At 35.5% G+C, this 27487-nt stretch overlaps 1 protein-coding gene across 2 annotated transcripts in view; it reads right to left on the bottom strand.

Moving 5' to 3' along the window:
• Window positions 1-211: 211 nt before the first annotated feature.
• The window catches only part of LOC130420573 (copine-8), a 98161-nt gene continuing 70885 nt past the window's right edge, over window positions 212-27487 (bottom strand). For both annotated transcript variants that reach the window (XM_056747938.1, XM_056747939.1), the window contains exons 10-20: window positions 25462-25503; window positions 24549-24624; window positions 23148-23201; window positions 22333-22394; window positions 13403-13449; window positions 12083-12264; window positions 11480-11607; window positions 6912-7014; window positions 6524-6581; window positions 5421-5494; window positions 212-3848 (exon numbers count right to left, since the gene is read on the bottom strand). In XM_056747938.1, the coding sequence (XP_056603916.1) occupies window positions 3660-3848; window positions 5421-5494; window positions 6524-6581; window positions 6912-7014; window positions 11480-11607; window positions 12083-12264; window positions 13403-13449; window positions 22333-22394; window positions 23148-23201; window positions 24549-24624; window positions 25462-25503 (1015 nt within the window). In that variant the 3' untranslated portion in view covers window positions 212-3659. The remainder of the gene's footprint in view (window positions 3849-5420; window positions 5495-6523; window positions 6582-6911; window positions 7015-11479; window positions 11608-12082; window positions 12265-13402; window positions 13450-22332; window positions 22395-23147; window positions 23202-24548; window positions 24625-25461; window positions 25504-27487) is intronic.

The raw sequence follows: 27487 nt of genomic DNA, 5'->3' as shown, positions 1-27487 counted from the left end.
AATCTATATTCTCTATTTAAGTTCAGCCAACAAAAAGTATTTTGTTCTGATGCTCATTAGGTAAACTTGACTATGTTGTGTGGTTTTTAGCCTCTGTTTGTTGCTTTAATTCAAAAATGTGCTTGTGATAGATTATTATTTTAAGTTGAATCAATGTTTTCATGTGATATGCAGAAATCACAAGACAATATCATGCCAGACTCATAAAGGCCATGTGTATATTAAGAATATTTATTCCAAAATTAGTACTCAATACAGAAATAATATTTCATCATATCTATTTACTAGACAATCAGAACTCCTTCCATGCTTTCTCTGATTAATTACTGATTCCAAAATTACAATAGATTTTTTATATATGAGCAAAGATAATATGCACTAAAAAGCAATTATACAACAACACAAAATATATATCAATTCATATCTGAAGGCATCACACAATTCCAAGAATTCAGTGAGATATTAAGGCCATTTTGTACAGTTATTTTCCTGTTATCATTTTTTGTACCCAAAACACTCTTAACAATAACTAAAGAACAAAGTGAATCTCTTGTAAAACTGTACATGCAAACGTAGTGCACATAATATTTAGATATGACGAGCATACAATATAGTATTTGGATATCTTTAGTAAACAAATTTCATGTGAGTCAAATCACAAATGTAAAAACGCTTGCCGTGTTGACACCCACACACTCGTGCACACACACACATACACAGGTGCATGCTCACAGGTGGATGGCAATTGCTGTGGCACCGACAATACAGAAAGGAGCAGGGCTGTGGGTGACTTGAATCACAACAACAGTTGAGAGAAAGCATTCCCAGAGAAGAAAGTGGACACCCAGGTCAAGTGCTGCCTTTTCACACGTTTCTTTACTTAACGCACTGTGAAGTTCTTGTTAGACAAGAAAAAAGGGTATGGCCAGGCGATTCCTACTCTGCGGTTTATTTTTAGGTCTATATCACAATTATTCTTATATATTAGATAGAATTAAAGGGAAGGTCTACCCGTAAATAAAAATTCTCATAATTTATTCAACCTTATGTTGTTCAAAGAAACGTCTTAGTAGTTTTAAAAGTCAGTGGAGGCCAATGATGTTTAGTTAACGACATTCTTCAAAGTTTTTTCCTTTTTTGTTCTGCAGAGCAAATGAGGATGAGGAAATGATCAAAGAATCATAATTTTGGGAAGATATTAATTATATTAGCAGTTGTCTTTAAGCATTAACTACTAGAAACATTTCCTTCACGACATCACAGCAGTAAGGGATGTAATGTATTCCGAGGTTTTGTGGTATTTCTTGGCTTGTATTGGTTTACATTGCATTCTTATTGATAAATTACAAGTATGATATCAACATTTCAAAAGATATGTTAGAAATATGCTAACTCACTGAGCTACCTTAGCTTTTTATTTCCATTTTTTTAATTAAACTAAAACTTTTCTTGCTTCTGTTTGAGTTACAACATTTACGTGCCTAAAACATATTTCTGAAAGTCTGTTATATCGTTTAAAATAAGTCACGCTCCTTTTGAAAAGAGTTTTACAATTACTGAAAGTAAATTATATTTCAAAATCGAAATCAAATAAAAAAATTACCATAAGAATGCCAAATGAACTATGTATGTAAGGTACATACAAGCAAAAGTAACTTTCTGTTATCCCTTTAATAACGAAACATATTTTGTGCTTTTTTAAACACCCCTTGCTTTAGTAATTTGCTCATCTCATGCAATACATTTTTTTGTGTCCAGACAATGTTATAAGGCCTCTGTATGTGTTGATGTTTCATGAATATCATGAAATGTGTGAAAAAGCAGAACAAATAGGAATGTCAATGCAGAATGGCTGACAAAGGGAATGATCCTTTTCAACGTGAGGCTGTTATCCAAAGCTTTTCACCACACTAGTGTTCTGTGGGGAAAAATCATGTTTAGTTGCTACATACTAGAATATTCACATTTGCTGTGTGTGGAAGTTTTAGCACAAAAATAAATGACATGATAACAAAGACAAATAAGATACAATGTATTACTGTAATAAGACATGATGAATTGTATTGTTTTGGGCCCCCAAATATTGTCCAACACAAAACCAAAGACGTCAACTCAATGAAGTGAATTATAACGGATCAGTCAACAAGATTTCTCTTATTTACATTAAGACTTTAAAGTGACAAAAATGATCATGATTTGTGGCTATGTAGTAAGGCTGGTTTTGTTTAGGACAAAAATTCTATATGTTTGGGAGGACACAATATTAACCTTGTATGGCCAAATTTGATTATAATTATTTTTAAATGCTAACAGAACTGAAACCACACCTTTGGCATAAATACCCACAAATACTAATGAGATGGGTAAATAGTGAAAATAATTGAATACCTTATGCTGATAAATGGATTGATTTTCCTGATAATAGCAGCATATTTGTAAAATGAAAGGATCGAAAATATCCTTTAATAAAACTTTTTTCATTAAATTGAATAATTTAGCACTTAGACTATTAGACTATATAATTAATGAAAACAAATCTGGTAATATTCACAATGAAATCCTGGAGTAAGATTTCCAAATAGATTTTGTGCTTTTTCATCACTATCTTTGGGAAACTCTACGAGGTAATGATTAAATATGATGAACGAATGTTCATGGTATTGAAAGAACACAACATTATAATTAATAGAAAAAGACAAAACATCTCAACAATGTTTTTAGACAGGAAATAATAATGGCATCTTTGTTTTTGTCCACTGGGCTCTGATTTGAGAGCAGCTGCTCATATTTAAACATAAAGAAGCACAATGTGTCATATGAGGTTCTCTTTACAGAGTGAGTTGCGCATCTGTCGCAATTGTCCAAGAGCAAAAATACAAAATTTATCAAAAAGAAAGATATAAGATAACAGGAAGAGAAAGAAACTAGTTGGTTTTGTGAAAAAGACAAAAGGCCCAAAATAAAGTGAACGTTCTGAAACATGCATCACATGCCTTTGCACACCATTTCCATGCAAGAAATGTGTATTTATCGCAACGATAACGGCTGCTGTGACCTGACACCCATGGCAAAGATAACACGTATCAAGGATTCACTTGGCAAAGTGTTGAAGACACTTAGAAAATTTAGATCCAACAGTAAGAAAATCATTAACATGTAAACATTAAGTGAGATTTCAGAAAACAAAGAGAGAGCGAGAAGATAAGAAATGACGGAAGAAATTTACTTCAAAAGTTATCTACAACAATTTGCGACTGGCATTTGATTAGTCTTTTCCTGCTCAGAGGAAGAGGAAGCTTATTGGCTGCTGTAAAACAGGGCGCAACACTATCAGCTCCATTTCTTAGTCGTTCCTTCACTTCATTCACCTGCCTGTTTTTCCTTCATTAAGCTACAGCCAAGAAGATAATTCAAACGTTGCCCTCAAAAACAAGTTAACCAGGCATTGAGAGACAGAGACAGAAAGAGAAAGACATCCTAATAGAGAACGCCTTTAATGGAAGTAAACCTGCCCTCAGAACCCTGTCTAAGCATGTTGTCCATCTATAGTTCCCATAGTGCAAAGAGAAAGGAACAGATAGAGCTGAGGGAACCTTCAGATCACTGAGTGATTGAGAAATAGATACTGAGATGCAGCAAGGCTCGCTCCTGGGCCCCTTTCAGATCTGAGTTTGAAGCGGGTGTCCTGGGGGTGTGTATGGAGGGGGAGCAGGGGAAGGCTTGATGCCTCTGGTCCGCATGTAAGACAGGAATTGGTCTGGAATCTCAGCCAAAACGTCCTTGGCCAGGCGGGCCATGCTGAGGATGTGGTTTCCAGTGCGGTCGATATAGTCTCTAAATGGAACAAACTGCAGAAAAAAAAGATATGTTATATTAGAAAAATGAACATGAAAAAACAGGAGCTAGACAAAATGGATGTTTCACCCAGCTTAGTTATATCTTATGTACAAGACAGTAGGAAACTAGTACATGCAGTATTTACATTTTTTAGGTTAAACTTGCACATTCTTGTGAAGCATAGATAGTGATATGTGGAGTGTTTTTGTAGAGCTAATTTAATGCTACTGTTCATAACACTCTTGATGTCGGTTTTCATCAGGTGAACAGGATCTGAAGCAGGTCTCTCATTCATGTGCATTTTTGTGGAAATTCCTGATGCTAAAAAGAGCAATTAACCAGAAATGAGGGCACAGTCATCAAACACACAGCATGCCAATCAGCCAAATGCTTTTGAGACAGAGGACCAAATCATTCTAAGAGATATGGCTTCATTTGAGAGCCCCGCACAACTATTTAGTTAAGTATAACTGAGCTTTAAAAATGTGCTTACTGACATAAATCAAGATCGGCTGGATTGTGTGTATAGGCTATATGAGGGCATAGTTAATTGGACAAGCCTCCCCAGCCACCTATGATAGCTGATCATACACATTGCCTGTTAACATGCTTCCTTACAAGCGTGGGGTGATCTGGGAAAATAATGAACACTGCCTTGCGATGAATTATAAGAAGAAAGGGAGGCAGAGAAATTGTGTACATAGCTGCTTTATATTATACTTGCTAGCAGGTTAAGTCAGGTTAAAACTACTAATGCCACGTTCAGACCGCCAGCGACACCTAGCGACAAAGTGAGGCAATGTCATTCGTTTCTATGGAGAGTCAGCGCCAAAGAGAGGCATTGTCATTCATTTCAATGGACAGCCAGCAACATCCGGCAACACGATCAGCAGTGACCGTTGGTCACTACTACATAGTCATACTACAGTAAGTGTAAAGTTTAAGGTGAAACTTTTTTAAGGTCTGCTTATTTTATGCATTATATTGATATTAATAAAGCGTTAATAACACTTTACTTAAAGTATAAAATATAATGCATAAGTACCTTATAATGCATTTTAATGTCGCATGAATAATTGTAACTACAGTTAATACATAATATAACAATTAAAAAATTCATGGTAACACTTTGCATTTTAAATGTGGTTATAATTCTTTACAAAAAAATGTACTGCAATAAAACACAGATTATGAACGATTATTATGCATCATACCATTTAATAACCCTCTATAATGCATTATATATAAGGCTTTAAAAGTGTTACCCACAATTCCTACACATTTAAGTATTAATAATACTAATTAATAATGAATCTTATGATTCATGTATGTTTCTTTTAAGTTATTCAGCTTCATTTTTAATACTTAATAATGTTTAACTATTAAAAATATTTTTTACACATCTGTATTTTGGTTGAATGTGTGTAGTGTTAAAAAACAAAAAAGGAAGTGCTTTTGGACCGGTGTTGTTATTTACGTCTTGCAAAATGGTCTGTACTGTATACTGACATGTTTTTATTTTGCATCTGTACATTCATATTTGTATTCTAAAAAAGCACACATACTGCAGACGCTTGTTTTACCTGAACAATGTCTCTTTCAGCAAATCTGCCTCTTGACGAAATCCTCACTTCATCTCCATCCAGCTCAATCATGGCTGAGACAAACACAGAAACATGAATGACCACTCACATGGAAACTGTGTATGTGAGTTAGTGTGTTTGCAATAAGTGTGAATATTTATTTTATGTAGGACTGTCAGCGTTAACTCATGAGATTTATTTATTTATTTGGTCATCCTTTGTCTAACGTTACATTATATAATCCTGTTTTATTCCTGTTAAGGCCTTTAAACCATTTAAGCGATTTTAAACTAAATTGCTTTGACGCGTTCTGTGTAGATAGACAGCTTCTAGCTGTGGGATGCGGTACAACGCACAATGCGACAGCAGTCCAGTCTGGTGTATATACAGTCACAGGCTAAATGCTGCATCAGTGAATCTCTGTCAGACAGCCCATCAGTATTAAGTTGTCTTTCATGCTCGGATGAACAAGACCACATAAGATTATGCCAGAATGCCGCAAAGATTTCAACATGTTAACTAAAATCCTAAACGAATGCAAAGAGTTGTGAAAATGGGAAGAAGGCGTGAGCGTCAATACTGCCTAGAGCAGTTTTAAAACATAAATGTTATCTGTGATTAATCGTGATTAATCGGATTTATTATTTTAATCGGTTGTATAATCGATTTGTATATTTTTAGAATGATGGATATAAAATGCACTACATGTTGCTTGCTTACTTTGCAACATGTCGTAATATCAAGGAACTATACTTCTAACCACAGTTCTAGACCTGTAGTTCCAACCACGCAACTTTGATATGCTGCTTGCGATTGATCGTTCGAACGATGGTTTCGGGAAACGCTTAAATTGTGAACTATGCTGAAATGACGGAACTTGCAACCAAAGTTGGCTAACGATGCTTTTGGAAAACACACCCCAGAACTGCATTACTGTCAGAGAAAACGGATTTACCCTACAGCACACAATCTACTCCAAGTTCAGGTCCACACTAGCACCACAACCAAACAAAAATATTACATCTAGATACAACATGCAAATTCTAAAATAAAATAAAAAACATTGCTGTTTAAAATGCCTGAAAGGCTGCTCTTTTACTCACCATCAAACTCAGCCGGTCCGACCCCAACAATAATAATTGACATGGGAAGACATGCAGCCTTGAGGAAAACAAATACAAAATAATATTGAAATAATCAGCCTGTTAAAATGAACAGGTGATGACTTCACCTTCTGCTTTATCAAAATATAGGCAATTTCATATACTGTATTGAATCCTGCTGTACATGCATATATAGTATTATTTGATTTACTTTCTTACAAAAGCATTTAACGTTTAGCTCCTGACTAAAGCTGGAAAGCGGGTGCTTCATGAACGAGAAGCTGTTTTTTGCACTAAAATAACATGAGCTGAAACAGTTTAGCCCCTCAGTGAGCATCCTTATACAATTTCTATATTATATCAAGAATGCATCTTATTAGACACCCACATTAACAATGGACTCCTTTGTCTGGGCCATATCTGATATTACTCCATCTGTGATGATGAGCAGGATGAAGTACTGAGATCCGTCCTTTACTGACGCAGCGTATCTGCAGAACAGAAAACATCAGTGTATTTATTAAACCTTTCATTACTGCACTATATACAGTATACCAAAAGCCTGCACATTGCTTAACTTCATTCATTGTTTTACTATTATTTCCATCTGATTACGAGGTAAATAAACTGGACAATAACCGGATATAAAAGCATTTATGGTCAGCACAGTCTGTCTGTTGATTCAATAAACTTCTCTATTGTCTGTGCCTTTACAGAGATATCAAACATAGTATAATGTTGTACATATTGATTACCTTTAAAGGTACAGTTAAATGCTTTGTACCCCTTATATTTAACTGATACACAACAGGTTCTTAATACAATAATGTAACTAAAAAAGGTACAACACCCAAAAAGGTAAAAACGGAATCTTTAAGAGGACCAACCTGCGACAGAAAAGGTACAGTTCTAAACCTTTTCTGATAGTGTACTGTATCAAAAAATATATCCAATGATATTTCTGTGTTTCTGTGTATATTTTAGCATTTGGATAGACACTAAATCAAAAACTATCCATTTATATGTTTTTTATCAAACTTTTGATAACACTTCAGTATAGGGGCAATTCTCATTATTAACTAGTTATTAGCATGCCTATTATTGGCATATTGGCTGTTTACTAGTACTTATAAAGCATAAATTCTGCATAACCATACTCTACCTCCCTAATCCTACCCAATATCTTAACCTAACAACTACCTTACTAACTATTAATAAGCACCAATTTCAGAGTTTATTGGGGAATAAGTCGTAGTTAATGGTTTGTTAACAGTGAGACTTGCCCCCTACACTGAAGTGTGGCCAAACTTATTAACTATACATAAAAGAGAAACAAACTTTACAGATTCTTGTTTTCGAGACACAGTCACATGTGAACGAGTTCAAAAAATTTTCACAGTGGGATTCTTATTTAATGGTGCACACTGATAAAAAATTGCCAGAGAAAGACGTATTTAATACGTTTATACAGAACTGAAATCAAGATGTGAACTTGAATAAAACCAAATTAATTTATCTCCTATTTGTCGTAAATATTATGGCATTCGCGCGACATAAATTCTATTGATGTTTGCTTATTTAAAGTTGGTGGACAAAATTGTACATCTTTTAAAACAGCTACATCACTTTAAAGTTGAAGTTTCGAATTTTCAAGCAATTATTTTTCACTTTCTCCAGTAACCCAGAAAAACAGAAACAATGTTCAAAGCTGAGAAACCAGGAAAACTGCTAGTTTCATAAATGTTAGCTTTGAAAGAGCAATATAAAAACAGTTTATTATTAAACAGCGTGGGTGCGACCGACCACAAATACACACAGAGATTAGAGCAGTGCAATGTGACAGCTCTGACTTCTGCGCTGCTGAGTGGACACCACAGTGACTGTGTGTGTGTGTTTGGAACAGTGGGGTGATAATGACTTGATGGAATGTCCTTTCCTCCACATCCCAGAAAATCCATGAAATGAATGCATAATTAGATACACTGTGTGGAAGTGTCAGTCCACACCTGTGGTTCACTTTAAACCACATTAATTAGTGTGGGTTTAATATGGGATTTGTGAATATGGAGAGGTCTGAAGAGCCGTTTGTAGTAAAAAAGGCCAATTTATAAATATCATAACACATGTAGAAAAAACCACAGAAATATGTCATACGAAATATAAACGGCAACATACAAATAAGCCTCAATATTTTAAAAGATTGATAATTCAACTTAAAAAAAAATTAAACCCTCTTGTAAATTTCCAGGCCAGGAAAATAAGTACAGGAATGTTTTTTTTTAGTCTAATTATAGTTAAACTAATGCATTGTGTATGCTTGGCAAGTAGAGCATATATTTAGGTGAATTCACGCCATGTCAGAATTATCATTTGAGATTCTAACTTGTAGAAAGCTTTCATGTCCACTAAGATCTCTTAATTACAATTTGAAAATTCAGAACGTTCTAGTGTTGGCGACTTCATGACTTTATCGTCAATTCTTCACATGCACCAGACATACAAAGATTCGAGAGGACGTTTCCTCATTCACCCACAGTGAAACAGATAAAGTGCACAGGCACAACAGATATGACAGACATTCTTCTAAACAATAGACAATATACAAATACAATATTATATATATAGTGTGATAAAATAAATAAATGGTTTAATAATTCTTTTTATTTACTATTGTCATTTTAGACAGATGTCTAAAAAAAAAAACACTAACCCTTTCTCTCAACAGGTAGTGGTCTAGCTTTTGTTGAAACCAGTAACTTTGTATTGGCATCTAATGTATTATGGCTCCTGTATGACATATCGCTTGTTGCTCCCTAACTCTTTGTAAGTCGCTTTGGATAAAAGCATCTGTTAAATGACTAAATGTAAATGTAAATGCAAATCTTAGTTGACTAGTTGAAAAGCTTATAACTTAGAAAAAAAGGGTTACTAAATAGATACATGTAAATGTATTCTCCAGGAACCTGGCAAATAAAAGGCTATATCAGCTGAAATATCCTAATGGTTTCTACAGATATACTATACTGTAGTATCACATAAGTTACATACAGTAACCTCTGGTATTATGATGTAATACTGGACATGTGTTAGAACTACATGCACTTTATGTATGAATCCCTGCAAATGAGATCATATTTTGACAGCCCTGTATGTCTTGATAATCAAGGTCATTGGAATGAGCAGCTATTTCCTTCGTCTAAATCATCTAAAGGCTTTCATGCACTGAATCAGAATAACCCTAATGCCCCAAAATTTGTGGAAACCACACATTGTACACAAAATCCCCCCAAAAAACCCTGGATAAAGTTCTGGCAGAAAATTACCTGTACATTTCCCTTTATTTAAGATTTCCTCTAATGCTAAAATGTAATTTAATGCAGTGCAATATGTAAAAGACAGGTAAAAAAAATATTAGAGTATGCTGGGGAACATCATACTTTCCTTTTCCAATTGCATTTTCACAACAAATGTAATACACAAGCTAGATATTGTTACTGAATGTTTTTTACACCGTAACAGGCACCATATTACATAGAGGCTGAAATGAGCCTAGGCACTTTGTGCTGCAAATGAAACATAATGAATCAAATCTTGTATTACAGCTGAAAGAGGCATTTGTGCTCAGGTTCTTATCAAACCACAAGCTGTGTCCTTCTGCAATTTTAGACTGACTTATGCTATTGTGAAACGCTCTATTTGCACAAGAAATGGCCTCTAGACCACAATGTAGGGTTTTTCTAAGCTTTTTTGGGTATGTGGCTGTCAAATGGGATCAAATTCCACCTGCTGTATGCTGCCACTTCAGTAATGAGCATTCTGACCATCTTCTGCGCTCAATCCAAGGCAAGATTTTCCTTGAATAAATTTGGATTTGACCTTATACAAAAAAATTTATGGCTTCAGATGACTTTTAGAAAACATTCTAGTATAGTTTTTATTATAGTTTGCCATTTTTATGCCAATTTTATGCAATTATGGCATCAATGATTTCAATTAAGCCATTCTGCCTTTCGACGTTATACAGGTTTAGAATTACACGATGATGCATACAGTAAATTCAGTTTTATTTTGGGGTAAATGTCTTATTATATCATTATAAAATGACTAATGTATTACTTCTAAATTTTTGTATAATGTATACAACCTATATGTACATATGTATACATATATACATATCTGTCTCAGTGGTTAGAGCATGGGAGTAGCAATGCCAAGGTCATGGTTTCGATCCCAGAGGATTGCACATAGTCAGAAATAAATGTCAAATACAATGCAATATAAGTCGCTCTGGATAAAAGCTTCTGCCAAATGCGAAAAATGTAAATATATAAAGCATATTGATTTTATCTGGACTGATTTCTGTTATGATACACCTTGGCCAAGTACATTGGCCTTACCTTTAAGAGAGTTCAAGTCATAGATACTATCATGGATGGCCGGTCATGGATTTCAGATTTTAATGGAGGTCAGCTAAGCACTTACTTGTAAGAAGTAAAGTGTAAGCTCCCAGATTTATTTTATTTTTTACCTTGAGCCGTCTAAGATCTGTCATGCATGCCTATGGGATACCCTGACATTCAAAGCTCTTGTTCATAGTGTGACACTGATCTAATTTTCATGCCATAGTGTCACACTTGTGATGGACCGTTAACATTCTCCTATCATCACATCAACAGAGGATCAACAGAGGTTACAAAGTATTCCTGTAGCTCAATTGCTAGAACATGGTGCTACAAAGGCCAATGATCTGGGTTTCATTCTCAGATAACAGTTAAACAGTCGAAGTATTGACTGTGGTACAGCTGCTTTGAGTAAAAGTGTCTGCCAAATATGTTAATAAGTAAATTCTATATAGAATATTGAGAAGAACCTTTTTGGTTTAAATCTCAAGATTACTAATGCTTTTACCTACCAAAGGATAAAATATTGCAAATTGTTTCTGAATGAATTTCATACCTGGCAACATGGTTGATGACAGGTGAGAAGTTGGTTGGACCGTAGAGCTGGACAGATTTAAGACTCTGGTAATACGCCTCCATTACTCCATCAATGCCATTGCAATACGGGTTCTGAGGGTTTCCATTCTGATACACAGAAACAATTTAAAATTGTATGAAAGCTAACATGAAAGAAACAGCATCATTATTTTAGCTGCTGAAAAAAAATCAAACATCCCAACTACTTCTGCTACATGATCCCTGTGTTCTTTCCGCCCATGCTTACGATAAATGCATATATTTTGTGATGGCTGAAAAAATATTGCGTTCTTTTACCTGGTCTACACGACAAATGCAAGTACTTTCCCTAATGAATTATCTCAATAATACCTATTTTTCAAACAGTAGCAACGTTGTGTCATAAGGAATGTTACATGCACATTAACGTTTATATGAAAACTTACATCTCCCTTTTTGATGTGTTTCTCTCCTAAATGAATTTGGGTTTTGAACAAATTGGGTGAGATAATGATTCAGTAAGCAGCTACATTGTTCTGAATGTTGTGCATAAGGTGGTTGCCCCTGGTTGACACGGTGTTTGATGGTTTGTATTTTTACTTACTAGGGCAAACTCATGGGATACTCTCCCATCAGGAGGCAATTTAGCTCCGAAACCTAGAGCAGGGAACATCTTGTCGCTGTCATAGTCTTGTATGATCTCCCCCACCGCTTTTAGCGCCATGGCGTAGGCGTTGAGCTGATATGGAGTCATGTAATGGAGAGAGGTGGGCTGGGCTGGGTTGCCTGGGAACAGTGTAAAAGGAAATATGTACTTTTAACTAAACCATCTGACAAAGAAGAAAACTTAGTCCATTATATTTCATAAATAATTGCAGCCAGACTTAAAATAGAATGTTGGAAATCATTGGAAGAATGTATCGCATGATAGCACACATACTAATGCAGTGTAGTTATTATAGGTATAACCATACATATTTAAGCAACGATGTGCGAAATGCTTTGCTTATAGTGGAAATATACTAAGAGATATTCATATGAAGCAACTCATCCAATATATGTCTGAAAGGGGCAAAATGTAATCGCGTAGTTTGCATGTGGTTGTTGCAAAAGGTGAAGAAACACTTTTTTAAAGTCTAAAGTGCATGGACAAAAATGTCAACACATCACCAATCAATATTTTTGGTTCATTTTCCGTTAAAATATGATTCAATAAAATGTTATGTATGTTTATTTTGTCATCTGGTACAGTGGATGACAATGGGTAGCTGACAAACAAACCGTCAATGTGTATTGTGAGAGCAAATAATTTGGGGAAAAACTAACAATGAATATAAATCTCTCTTATGCTATTTTATATTATAATTATTAATAATATTTTATCGTATATTAACAGGACATGTGTACTGTATATTGCAACTACAAGTACAAAGTACACTATTATGAATAAAATAATAATAATGCAAATTATAATATAATTTAAAATAGTTTGTGTACAGCCTGCAAGCCACATTAAATTACTTAACTTGTGTATTAAATCAGTTAGAAAGCAATAAACTTTGAAAAAAGTCTGAACAAAAAATTATAACAGCTTTTAGATATTCAAGAAAATGTTTCTGCTATCTGGCCCTAATGTTCTGAGAGTGTCATGATATAATAAATTCAGAGGTGCAATAATGAAATCTAACAAAAATAGAATTGGTACAGGTTGCCTTGTAATTTAGATGAGTTTTTTGGTATCCCCCTTGCCTGAGCAAATGAATGTAAAAGGCAGGCCTCTCAATATAATCACACAGATCAAAGCTCTTTATTATTTTAAATCTCACTCATTATAATAGAGGGTGGCTATTACTGGCTCTTTTTCATTCCCATTTGCATATATTTCAATAATTCCCCGCAGTCCTGAGCTGTCGGCGGCACTCACCATTAGAAGCCGTGAAATCAATCGCCACTGTGAAATTAATCTGAGTCCTGCACAACAAAGAGACAGAGACAGATAATGGTTATTTTAGTAATACTTCAATCTTGTGGACATCAAAAAGCTCCAGGCACAATAAAAGTGAACTCATTGAGAAGCTTTCAAGGTTATAAATTCAGAAAAAAATAATTGAAAGTTTCAGAAAACGAAATTTTGCCATCATTTAGGAGAAGCTCAAGAAGTGTATGACTATTAATTAAATTACATTAAAGTAAAATAATATGTAACATATTTTATCTTAAAATACTATTTTATCTAAATCTTCAAAACTCTGAAATCTGAAATGTATGTAGATGTCTAAATGAGTAGATAGCAAGGGTTTGGAATGCACAAGACTGGGACAGAGCTTATAAATATCCACAGAAGGACAGGATTTTGAGCAAGGTTTGATAAAGCACTAATGAAAAATAATAAACGTAATGAGTTTTGACAAAACAGCAGGCCTATTTGGCGTATTTTTCCCTGTGTAGTCCAAGTCATTTATTTCCATATTGTATAAGTAAAAGGTACAATGAAAAACATTCGTGAAGGCTTCTACTAAGACTATAGACAAGACACAATACTATACTGTAGACTGCAAGGCTAAATTAACAAAATATACATACATATGTATGTATAAATAAATAAAAAGTAAACAGTATAGATAAACAGGAATAAAAAGTAAAAAGTATTTATGGAGATAATGGCAAACATGGCAATAAATAGGTTTCTAAAGTGATCAGTATTGCTAGTACACGTGTTGAACATACTCACTGTATTGGCTGGTTGTGACTATTCTAGTTGGTTGAAACTGTGTGTATGTCATAATCTTTAATCTTGTATGTTTCTCTTCGTTATAGTGCAAGGGGAATAGATAGACTGGATACATTAGTGCGGTGTGTTGTGTGTGTGTTTATGTTTGCTGGGAGACACTCTAATACACACAGCAAACTAATGCTTTAAATACCGCTCTGTCTCCTCTTATTAAATTACTCACATTACCTAGGTTAAAACACAAACACAAAATACATTCTTTAAATGTCAATTAGCCAATGTCAACTAATGTCAAATCGTTCAAATCTGCTTAAATGCACAACAATGTTTGAAGATGGTTCCAACGACAACAATAACGACCAACAAAGATAAACAAAGTGTACCAAGCCTGAAATTCTTGCCTATTTAAAGTCATACCAAGTTGGAGAATGTTCATGTATTATCTCTGTTAAATCTTTGCTTCTCATGTTGACTACATTCTCTGCACGTAGTCAGAATTCAATTCATTTTTAACTACATGTCACAGTACACCCTACTCAATATCCATCATCCAAATACTCTACACCTTCTGAAAAAAAAACATTCGCGAAATAAAACCTTTGTACAGAAAGCTATGCTAGCGGTCATGCCATCACAGACTTTACCACAAGGTACAGAATGAAAACAGGTAAACTATATGACTTTGTATTTGCATCTATTGTAACATAAGTAATAGGCTGTACTAAAAAGACATTAGGGTGCTTTCAGACTGGAGATGTCAGGATTTATTTATAGTATGTCTGGTGTGAAAACCGCACCTAAGCTGGCACACTCCGTTCTGAGGACTGTTCTTTTGGACATTTTGGTATTATTCACAGCAGTTATGAAAGGCACACAACTTGGGGAGGTGAACTGCTATTAATTATATATAATTTGCCTATTACAGTTGAACTATTCCAATTACTGCCTGTCTCTGCAGAAACTGCCTTTAGTTAGTTAACACTTTTTGCAACTCAAAATTTGTGCCACCCACAGGAAACTTTTTTGAAAGATGGCTGGATGAGGCCAGTAAAAAACATGGTGTAAAAAGGCTGAATCAAAGGGTAGTGTCATGGTTCCACTACCATGTCATGTTTTATCCCTGTCTCAAGTGGAGCCATGGCATTGCCTGATGGTTTTATGTGAGAAAGACATAGTTCTTTCTCGTGTCTCGTCATTGTTCCCTGCATCACGTTCCTCGTCAGCCTCTCCTTAGTGCTAATCCCCAGCACCTGTTGCTCGTTATGATCCTGTGTCTGTCTCCCCTATAAAGAGTCCTCATGTTTCATTGTCCTGTGCTCGTGAATTGTTTGCTGTACTGGTCCTGGGTTCCCCTGAGGTTTTTTTCTCGATGGGAGTTTTGGGTTCCTCACCACCGTTTGCATATTGTTTTGCACTATCTGCCTGGCCGGGGGGGCTGCTTTAGAATTCATACTTGTATTAAATGTGTCTCATGTACAACTGCTTTGTAACAATGAAAATTGTAAAAAGCGCTATATAAATAAAGTTGAGTTGAGTTGGTCCTGTACCTGTAAAAGTCTTACTGTTCCAAGTTCCTTGTCTCCCGTGTTCCTGTCTCCCTTGTCTAAGTAAGTGTTAGTTTAGTGTTTGTACCAAGTGTTTGTTTTATAGTTTAGTCAGTCAGTGTTTGTTCTTAAAGTTTATATATTTCTGTCCTGTTTTCCCCCTCGTGGGTTTTTGTTTTGCCTGTTCGTTTCCATCCATCCATTTTCTACCGCTTATCCGAACTACCTCGGGTCACGGGGAGCCTGCGCCTATCTCAGGAGTCTTTGGGCATCAAGGCAGGATACACCCTGGATGGAGTGCCAACCCATCGCAGGGCACACACACTCACTCATTCACTCACTCACACACTCACACACTCACAGCCTACGGACAATTTTTCCAGAGATGCCAATCAACCTACCATGCATGTCTTTGGACCAGGGGAGGAAACCGGAGTACCCGGAGGAAACCCCCGAGGCACGGGGAGAACATGCAAACTCCACACACACAAGTCGGAAGCGGGAATCGAACCCCCAACCCTGGAGGTGTGAGGCGAACGTGCTAACCACTAAGCCACCGTGCCCCCCGCCTGTTCGTTTAGTCCTGTTAATTGTATAATAAATATCTGTTACCGTCTGTGTCTGCCTGCACTTGGGTTCCCACGCCATGTCCATGAGCATTCATGACAGGTAGTTATGGTTAATTTTTTGACACAAAAAAAAAGTGTTGGTGAGTTCTTATTTATATCATATATATGACATATACTGCAAATGTAGCTGTGCACAAGATCTTAAGTAAATGTGAAATGACAAACAGGAAACACTTAAAAAATTCTATTCTAACAATCCTACATTTTTATAATAATTAAAAGAAATCCAGATACTATCATATCAGCTGGTCTGGTACGCCCAGTTTGATGAAGCATCAATCAGAAGTAGCATTGCAAGCAAGATATAGACTTGAATTGATTGTGACAGCTATTGCAGACACTTGAGCAGAGGTGAACATGACAGTATTTCCAGAGGTTCAAAACAAACTGAACAGCTACATCTTGGATGCACTACAGGGGACATGTAGCAGAAGTCTGTCTGAGAAATGACCAGGACCTAAACAAAGAGCTGACAACAGTCTGGTAACGGAAGGGACCAATTTTCCATATGTTACAGTGCATGTCCTGAACGGAGAAGGCAGTTGCTGCAATGTTGTCCACAAAAGTCCAGAGTGTAGGTTTCCTGGCAAACTGAAAACTTTCAATTGGAGACAGATTTGAAGCTGTGAATATTAAAGACATCGGCATCACTTTAGTATAGGGACCAATCCTCACTATTAACAGTTGCTTATTAGCATGCAATATATTGGCTATTTATTAGTACTTAAAAGCACATATTCTGCATGACCATATTCTATATCCATATTCTACCTATTGCTACCCAATACCTAAACCTAACAACTATCATAAAATACATCAATAAATACAAAATTAGGAGTTTATTGAGGCAAAAGTTGTAGTTAATGGTTTGTAAATAGCGAGAATTGGACCTCAAAATAAAGTGTGACCAAGACATCATATATAATAACTTTCAACAGACTTTTTTGGAATTAATTGCACTTTAATTATCATCATGGCAACTGAGATTTTCACTGGCATGTTCTTCTCACCATGTGACAACAGAAAGTGTCAATTGGTTTTCTGCTATACAATTTATATATTTACTTACTTTACATAATACAACATTAGAAGGTTCAAGGGTGCATATGTGTTGTTACAGTGTAGTGATTTAGGTACAACACAATGCTAATTATAAAAACACAATGTGTCTGGTGTAAACATGCTGGAAACTGTAGGTTATTTACAGTTGCCAAGCAACATGGCACCTTGGAATAGCAAAGAATTAAACATATGTTTAATATGATGTATGGACAATATTTTTATGTATTACTGATTAGAGTAATGCACACAATTTACTGAGCAATAGTATATTTTGGGTTTTGTCTGTAATATTAAAAAAATAAATAATTCATTTCTAAAGTAGTTTTATCAGAGGGCTTTACTATAAAACACATAGAGCCACAGTCAATTGGCCATCAAAACCCAATAAACAAGTTGTTAATTGTAGGGACAAGTTCTGAAAATGTTTGCTTTCTATCAAATATCAGTGACTATAAAGACGCATTGGCCATGACAGTTCCATTACCACATTCACATGCACACACACACACAAACAAATTTCATTCTATTTTCTCCCTAAGGGATTCCTAGCCATCCCGAATGCTTCCAGAAGCAAATTGAAACAACAATCTGTCCCTGATGTGTGTGGCACCTAACCATCAATTCCAATGGAGGAAAAAACATTCATCATGAGGTTAAAGGGGAAAAGATCATAGTCTTCCTCCCCAGAATACCATATCCATTCTGCCCATTAAGGGATGACAGCTTCAGAAATAAAAGCTTTGTGGCAGTGGCAACTTATTGTGGTGCCTGCAATCTAAGTGTTTGTAATGGGGGTGGTTACGTGTGACTGCAGGTGCTAAACTCGCCGTCTGAGAAAATGAAAAATTGGAAGATGAGGTCTGTTTCTGCCACAGATGGGACTCTCAGGATGCTCAGAGAATATCCTGAAGAATATCATCTTTCATTATTTGACTGAATCTCAAAGGAACTTACCTCTAGGATTTGAAGCAGTATGTCATTTAAAAATGAAATGAAGTCCTATAAAGATTTGCTATTTCATATGGTATACTGCATATTGCACATGTATCCATGATGTACAGTAAAATTAAATTGTTAAAAGTGAAGAAGCAAAATGTTTTTAGTTAACTGTCTATTTACTTTATCTTTAGCGGTTATCATCAAGACTACGAAATATAACTGCATGTAAAACTATTTTAGCCTAAAACAAGTGTTTAAATGTGACTAATTTAACTTGAGAACAACAATTAATCTGAGTTAAAAATACAGTTCTTTGGTAATTATGTCATTATTATATATATTTTTTGCGCTGCAAACATAAACATTTTGTATTGTTTTATGTAATTCTGATGATTTACTGTATGTACAGTTTTTGTAAAGGTGAGTTTATTAGTTTATAGTCGTCATATAGTCGTTACATTATAGTTATACTGTATATCATTTCTAATGTAGCATCTTTGGAAATGAAAGTCTTAACAATATAACTTAATGTCATTTAGATAAAAATCTGAAGGTTTTCTCAAAAAAAGAAGAAATTAGCTCTCTACATAGTAGAAGAGAGCTTGCACTTTTGCTTGAAAGAATTAAGTTAAACATTGAGTTTTTCCTTTTTCCAAAATCTGCTGAAAGCTGATGAAGTGGTTTTTATGCATGAGCTAGTAGCAAGAGAAATGAGTTGTGACACAAGTATGGAAGAGGACAGATGTTGTTGACTAAAGGTGAAGGGACACTGTCCATCTGGAGGTGAGGAACTTCAAGGGCTTAAGCAATTTAGTCAAAACTGCTTCAGCATTAAATTTAAAAACCTATGAACATGCGACAAAAAAACTAACAAAAAGAATGTTATTCAAAGTTTTGCATGAACATTTTCGAGCCTCTCTCTTATCTTTAGAATTAGACAGGTTGTTTTGATGCTGTGCTTTTAAGGCTCTGTCTATATCTTTTTCTCTATATATATTTTTGGCCTTCCGTCCACACTGAGATGTAAATTTTGTCAATGAAAACGGAGCTTATAAAAAAGGCTCCCCAAAGTGGATAAATTTGATAACGTTGTTTTTACGTTGGAGTTTTGACTATAAAAACGGAGACTTTCGAAAAATATGATTTATTAAGTGACTCAAACGTTTTGGCTGCTCTCCAGTTTGATACCGCAAATATCAGTGATATAATTTGTACTTACAGTCGTTGTTCAGGGATGGAATACAATATATAACTATAATATAATTCTATGACAAGAATAAATAAATACACTCACCATTACAAGCAAATAATAACACATGGTGATTTGTTTAGAATGCTTTTAGAAAAAGAAAATAACAACGACATGCATTATATCAAAGTAAACAAAATGTTGATTTTTGCAGAGCATGAAAACACATTCAATGGAACATGACAAATTTTGTATCCTCCTTTGTAATTTTATGGTCCAGTAATTATGTCAAAGATGCAATATTGATGAATTAGCAATTACTAATAGTTTTAGACATGTCTAATACATAGAGCACACTAAATGGATGAATTCTATGGTTGAATTCTACAGTTGAATTGGTTGAATTCTGGTTGAATTCTGGTTGAATTCTACAGAACACTGGGATTCGAATAGGCATCAATGTTGTACTTTCATGCACTTAAACATGACACTGAACAAACCAAAGTCCTGATCCGCTGAATTAAGACTGAAGGTCTGCTAGGTGAGACTAGCTACTGCTGGTAATAGTAATAGGGATTTAGCCAATTCCAATCCAAATAAAAAGCATTATTAGAATGAGGTAACATGCAACAGCAGCACAGAGCTAATACATCCTAAATGTGTGAAGATATTCCCCCTGATATTTAAAGACAGCTGTTAGCATGGCTCAACAGTGCGAAATCTCCCACCAAACATGCAAACATGGCTGACAACAGCTGTCCTTTGAGATATCTCCACACACAACGCTGTAATTTACGAATGCAGATGCTTGTGAAGTTCTCCTCAAGGGCTCCCAAATACCAATTAACTGATTGGATTGTTGTTCATCACAATGGTTGTCTCTCTAGAGGTCTGCGCTCTTCATCTTCTCCAGCTAATGAGGTGCACTCCAAACTAATGTCAATCACTGCTCAGGGATGCCAACGAAATACAGTACATACCATAGAGGGCGGATGAAAAAGTTATCCAAGTTGTGTATTACACTGAAGATGTTTTGAGAGCATATATGACCGCATTGCACTGTACACTATAAAAATGGTGGAAATACAGTTTTCTGCCAGGAATATTATCCATTAACTTAACTGATATTTCAGTTAACACAAAAACAATGCATTGGAAAGTTTATAAAACAAGTGAAACAGCTGTTAAAAAATCCATATATATTGTGATCTATATTTACAGGTTTTACGTAAGAATAGTAAATATTTACTATGAAAATATTATATATTACAACAGTTACATTGTAATCTCACATAGCCAGACCTTCCCGTTTTGCTTTCTGGCGTGTCATATTTGGGGGCATAGAAATGTCCAGATTGAAATTTATGCAAAAATATTTTTTATTTTAAATTAACAAGACAAATCTCACTCGTCCTGTCTCCAGCTCAATAACAACCCAAGCTTACATTATTCATTTTAGACTAAGTAACAAAGGTTTGGACAGATCTGAACTAATAACAGCTTCTTTCCCAACAAGACGGTTTTAGTCTTGTCATATTCACACACTCCCCGTTCAATTAAAATTAAAAAAATTGAATATGGTTTTAAGCTAGTAACATAGCTTTAGCGTACCAACTTTAAACTCTCCAAACTCCCCAAATTGGTAATTGTGCTTACGGTTAGCTGGAGGATTATGCTGTAGGCTACAGCACAAAAACTGTCAAACAGAATTACACTAACAGTGCTTCAAACTGCGACAGCCAACAGGTGCAACAAAGCTTTTATACCGGCAGAGGAGAATGTGCATAAATAGGGAAACTGCAAACAAGACTGGCATTACGTAATGTTCTCGACAAAAATCCATTTACAGCCCAACACAACTTTCCACTCTAGCCGTTCACACAATAACACACACCGGAAAAATCAGCCATTACAGCTGAGAAAAATCACTTTACAAATAGCATCCATGTGCATTTGGGCATGTGTTATATATTGACATAAGGTACAAGATCTCTGTCGTCAATTGATTCATCACGCTTCAGTTCTGCCTTCAGATATCAATGATTTGCTTTCAGATTCAATTTCCTTGATATCATTTCAAACTGAATGATATCAATACAGGATGATTTAGGCAATCTAGTAGAGTTACAGGAAGTGAGACACATGCCAACTGTATTGCCGAGGCGTGGACAAATCCAGCTTGAGTGCAATGACCTTTCGCCAAAAAACATCTCAGTCTAAAAGGATGGCGACGTTATTAAAATGGATGACTGGTAGTGTTGTGTCAGAGCAGAGGTGACTGAAGCCTCCTTTTTACCTCCATAATGAAAAGAGTCGCTCAACGTGGGCGTGCGATCTGCCATGCATGGATGCACCCTGCCCACCCTTCAAAGAATGACAGGCGGCATAGTTCACTTTTCATCACACGCAAAAACCGACGGCTCAAACACCTGCGCTAAGATTAGCAACACAGCCTCATCTATCATCTACCAAGAATGGACTTGTAGTAGAGTAGGCGGGGCGAGACCGTGGTTCGAGTCCGGTGAGTAATTGTTAATGAGCGCCAGCTGTGCGCACACCGGGCTCGAATCACATAGGAGATTGGGAGCATATAAAAGGAACGAGCGACCAGACCGTCGAAGAGAGAGGACCGGGCTTGCGAAGTGTTTGTATATGTATTTATGTTTTACTGCCCCACAGGCATGTTGTGTGTGGGGTACTGGTTTGCTTTATAGGCTGATTATAAAGGAAGTGTTAACTGTTGAGTAAAACATCACTTACCCGCCCTTGATAAAGTCTAGGAAGGTGACTTCAGTGTCGATGAGAAATGACAGCAGTGTAACCTAAAGATAAAAATCTTGTGAATTTCTGAATTTTCATAATGACTTTGCCTTTAATTTTAGGCTAAGGATAAAAAGAAGTAGCCACTTTCAGACGAAAATGTTGCCCTCTATTATGGAATGGTTTGGCTAGGAGGCAGTCAGGTATTCTTGCTGGCTAACAATTTAAGCATTTATCATTCATCATAGTTCATTGCATGCAGAATTTTCACATTTTTGGGCATGGACATTTTTGGAGGCTACCCCCAAGCCCCCCACAGACGGGTCCGTGTACAAGAGTTTATTTTAGTCTTAATTTGAACATTTATTTACACTAAATACTAGAGTAAATACTAATACTAATACATGTAAAAGAGATCACACGATACATATCTGCATTTATTATTACTAGGTTGAAAATTGAAAGGCTATTTTTCGTCAACAACAACTGTAAACAACTTAAAGTGGTGAAAATTCAAAAAATACTTCCTAACTCAGTCCGGTCAACCACATATCTCATAACATAAAAAAACTACTTAAAACCTATCTCTTCTGTGAATACTGGACAGGCAAATGAAAAAAAACTCTGTATGTCTTTCAACAGGTTTTGCTCTGGCTTTTGTGGAAACTAGTAACTTTGTATTACCACCTATTGAATTATTCCGCCTCTATTACATATCGCTTTATTGCTCCCTGAACTATCTGTAAGTTGCTTTGGATAAAAACGTTGGCTAAATGACTAAATGTAAAATGTATATGATAAATGTATTTGCTTACTGTTCCAGAGTTTAGGTATTTTTTTTTCTTGTCCTTCTTCTTGGGGTTTATGACCTGCATATGGAAAGAATGAGTTTAAAGCATTCATTTAATTGATTAAAGGGTAATGGAAATTATTTAATAAACAAAAATTATAATACGATAAGCTATATTATACTACAAGTGTATGGTTGCAATCAAAGCCCAAGTCAAAACTTTAAACCACGCAGAAATGGAATCTCTTTGTTTAAAATGTAAATAATATCATAAAAACCAATGAAGAAAACATATAGTAAAACACCGCATTGGTGATAAGAAATTCTGCATGTGACTATTTTAAGTGAATATTTTGCAGTTTAGCTTTAAAAAATTGGCATAAGAGAATAAGTGAATCTATGTCTACATAACGACTAAGAAAAAATCTTTATTCCAATAAATGTGACTATTAATTAAAATGTTTGTGATATTTACACAAGCTAAACTAAAGGCTTCATTCGCCAGTAAAAAAAGGCCTTTCTGAAGACATATGGTTTTACATAAACGCCAACACACAGTCACACACAAAAGTACTTGTACTGTGTTAAAACTGGCAAGTGCACTTTATTTACTGCATTTTTTTCCAGCCAACTTATCTTGAGTTGGCCTGCAACAATTTTATATCAATAAAGACAAACGTCATTTTCTAGATAACATATTAATAGTGTAAAACATCACATCAATACACCGGATTATTCAATACACCCAGCATTAGGTCGGACAGTGACAGAATAAACTGGTGGGTTAAATTAACCCAGAAAATGTTTATATTTGACACAACAATATGTTGACACAACAATATGTACCTGATGTTCCAAATGTGGTAATAGATGTTACATTTACGTAATTAGGTTGCTTTTATCGACCAATCACTATGCACTGGTTAACTGGCCAATAATAGCACATTTCACTTTTAAGAGCGCATGTTTCAGAGAGGCTGGGCAGATTTTTTTAACCTTAAATCGTGCATACACATTGCATAACATCCAAAACAAACAATAACATCCGTGTCATATGACCCCTTTAACATTTAATATATTGTCATTCATATCAAATATACTCTCCCACTAATCTCTCTGTCACATTCACGATATTTTTTAAACTAAGCTGCAAAGTTTGCACATGATGTTTGAATGTCCATGTTCCAAAATCTGGACATATTATTTGTGTAAGAATAAATGTGGAGTGGGGTTTGGACCAATGAGATTTCACTAAGACATCGTAAAATTAAATGTCATGTAGATTTTTGTTAACATTTCAATGCAGTTTGTTTTTTAAACTGTCACACAGCGGGACAACAGTTTCCTTCCAGACTGATCACTTCTTTAGAAAACAAGCATGTTAGTACTTTATAAAACATTTGAGTGAATGTGCTTGACAACTTACCTCATACACGTTGAATTGTGACTGGCCCCTTGATAGTTCTCTGTAACTTGTGCTGAATTCCCCAATAAAGTCGTGACTTTTTTAAAACACACAAACACATCTGTCAGCATGGAGAACTTTCAGTTACATTTATTCTTGCTTTGTTCAGAGAAATTTGTGATCTCTTGCCATAACTTACCATGACAAAAATTATGAATGATCTTTTAGATCAAAGCAAAATCCAATGACTCTGCATGGGATCTTTCATTTGCATTTTAAAACACCAATATAAGTGTGTAAACATTGAGATATACTGTAAAAAGGCAGATGTTATTATAACATTATTATATGTTATTATCAATTTTGGTATTTACAAAGGAGGAAATAACAAACCCCTGCCATAGTAATGCAAGAGAGCATGTTAGTACTAAGATGCTAAATTGCAAAATTTACAATCCACTGAAACTGTATCAAAAACAATATTACCAATAATCAATGAGCATAGAAACTATATATTTGTATCGATTTACAGGGAAAATATAATCCAATTCTAATATAGGTGCAGTTCAAACGAAATGTTGGGAAACTCGATTATGTTCATTCACAATGCATCATGGGAGTGGATCATTGCTAAACACATTTTCAGTAGCTTGCAATTCGCATATCCGTCCTAAATAGTATTCGAAAATACTAGTATGTCCCAAATCATAGTATGCTATGTCTACTGTTTCCGATGAAAATTCAAAGTGTGAACGCTTAACGGCTGATATTACCCACAACTCACCACAAGGAGTCAGAAGTTTGGTGACGCTACACTACATTAATAAAATTAAATAAAAGATCCTTAGAAGAGCTGTATTTTGATGTCCGTGACAGTTAAGGATCATATTTAATGAATGGATGTTAGATACAGTGCATGTTTCCAGCTCATTACCTGCCATCTCGATCCCAGTCATACACTTCAACTTTGATCGTTCTGTGAGAGACAGAGAAAAAGAGAGTTGGTTTAAAAATTGGTATTCGTCTATATTGACCATTAACTGTGGTGTCTGTATGTGACTCCAATCACACATCCCTATTTGCGATACGATTCCATGTATGACGTTATTTCACACCACAGTAATGTAATTTTTTCTATTTTGTACACTCAGTTTGTGGTGATGTCAGATTTTTTTAAATAAAACCCCCCCAAAATGTTTTGGCCACGAACAAAGTACCAAACCATTTGCATCTGCAAACTGAAATGGTCACAACAGATCCTCATATTAACCACAGGCATTTTTCACAATGTTTGACAACTACAAAATGGCCTCAAATATTGTAAACACTCTTCAAAATGTTTTTCCTGCACATCTTGCCCCTATTAATACATTTTCATAAACTGTTTGTCATGTACTGCATGATTACTATTCTCTTTTCATCAAACGGCAGGATAATACAAAATAACAGTGACCTGCTAGATGGCAGAGGATAGAAAATAGTAGGAAAAGTCAAAGACATGGTCTGATAGATAGTGTGGATGAGTTTGGATCCATCATGGTGTAATTCAGCAGACAATTTTTATTCAAAGTGACGAGGTGCATTCAAGGTGTACATTTAGCCAATTTGTGTGTACCCTGAGTATTGACCTCATCACCTTGGTGTTTTATTATACATACTGTATGTGAATGATTTTGTGGATTGTTAGGGAGAAATGTGCAATTTATTTTTCCAAACAGCATGACTTCCCATACACTTCTTACATTTAGAATTCCATACAAACAAACTGTAATACGGTGTACTTTTAATTTAAGCCAGTAAGCACTCTGCAAAAAGCACATTGTAGTAATGTAGACATGCCATTCCATCTTATATATTTCCGGACACGAAAAAAGCATAATTATAAATAAAAAAAAATAGTTCATGTGTTGAAAATAGAGAAAGGTGTATAAGGATCTCAGAACACCGTGGCAAACTCAGAGTTACCTTCAGTCCTAATTCCTAGTTCTTCTATCCGTCTATAAAATCATTATTTTAATCTAACCTTCTTTGCAAGGATTAAAACAATTTACATATGGATTACTGTGACTCACAGAAAATAATCACAACCTTTGCTGTCCCCAGTGTGACAGGCAAGTGATGAGTTTGCTCAGTTCAAATTGAACTTCTCTGTCAATTACACAGAGCTTAAACGCAACACGTGCTAACAAGAACCCAATCCCCACAAAGCACCTTCGCACCCATTCTCTGTGTTATCATCACGAGACACTCCTTGCTTTTTTATTACAGTGTGTGTGGTGGCTTATCTCACGTCCCAGACTCCCCAGTTTGTCCAGTGCTCCTCTATTCCGTCCATCAGGCTCTCTCTTTCGTGTCCCACATGTTCAATTAGAGATAAAGCCATGGCATTGTGTGGGAGAGTCTGCTACGGCACCGATCGATGCACATCAGCGAGAGTACCTCTACTGTGCAGAAGCTTCCAGATTTATCGCCACACAGCAAGAGTCTGTTTGAGGCACTCCTGATGGTCTTATCTAGAGCTTTGGATTTCCCTTTATGTTGGGTCTATACGACTGTCTCACTATACTGTTCCTAAGATATTCCTGTATCTCCTGACACTGAAACTATCATACGGGTCAAAGACAAAAAAGGATGTCCATGACTATATCAAGTTTTGCAAAAATGCAATCACCTAAACAAATCAACGATCATTCAACCAGTCCAAAAACATAAATTACTTAAAGTTTTGGAAAACCTATGATTTCCAATAGCGATGTAGATTTATTTGTATTGATTATTTTAGTGATCCTTCAACATCAAAATCAACTGCATCAACACTGCATTCAGCAAACACAAGCATCACAATTCATCACAATTTCTCAGTCGAAACATAATACAATATTATTGGCGGCTAATTGACAAGATGTTAAATGCTCTCTCATTTGGAAGTTACATAAGTTGTAAATGAATAAATGTTAATC

This window comes from Triplophysa dalaica, chromosome 5 (assembly GCF_015846415.1).
Source record: "Triplophysa dalaica isolate WHDGS20190420 chromosome 5, ASM1584641v1, whole genome shotgun sequence".
NCBI classification, from domain to species: Eukaryota; Metazoa; Chordata; class Actinopteri; order Cypriniformes; family Nemacheilidae; genus Triplophysa; species Triplophysa dalaica.
The sequence above is the reverse complement of the archived record's forward strand: the minus strand, read 5'-3'. Positions and strand labels throughout refer to the sequence as shown.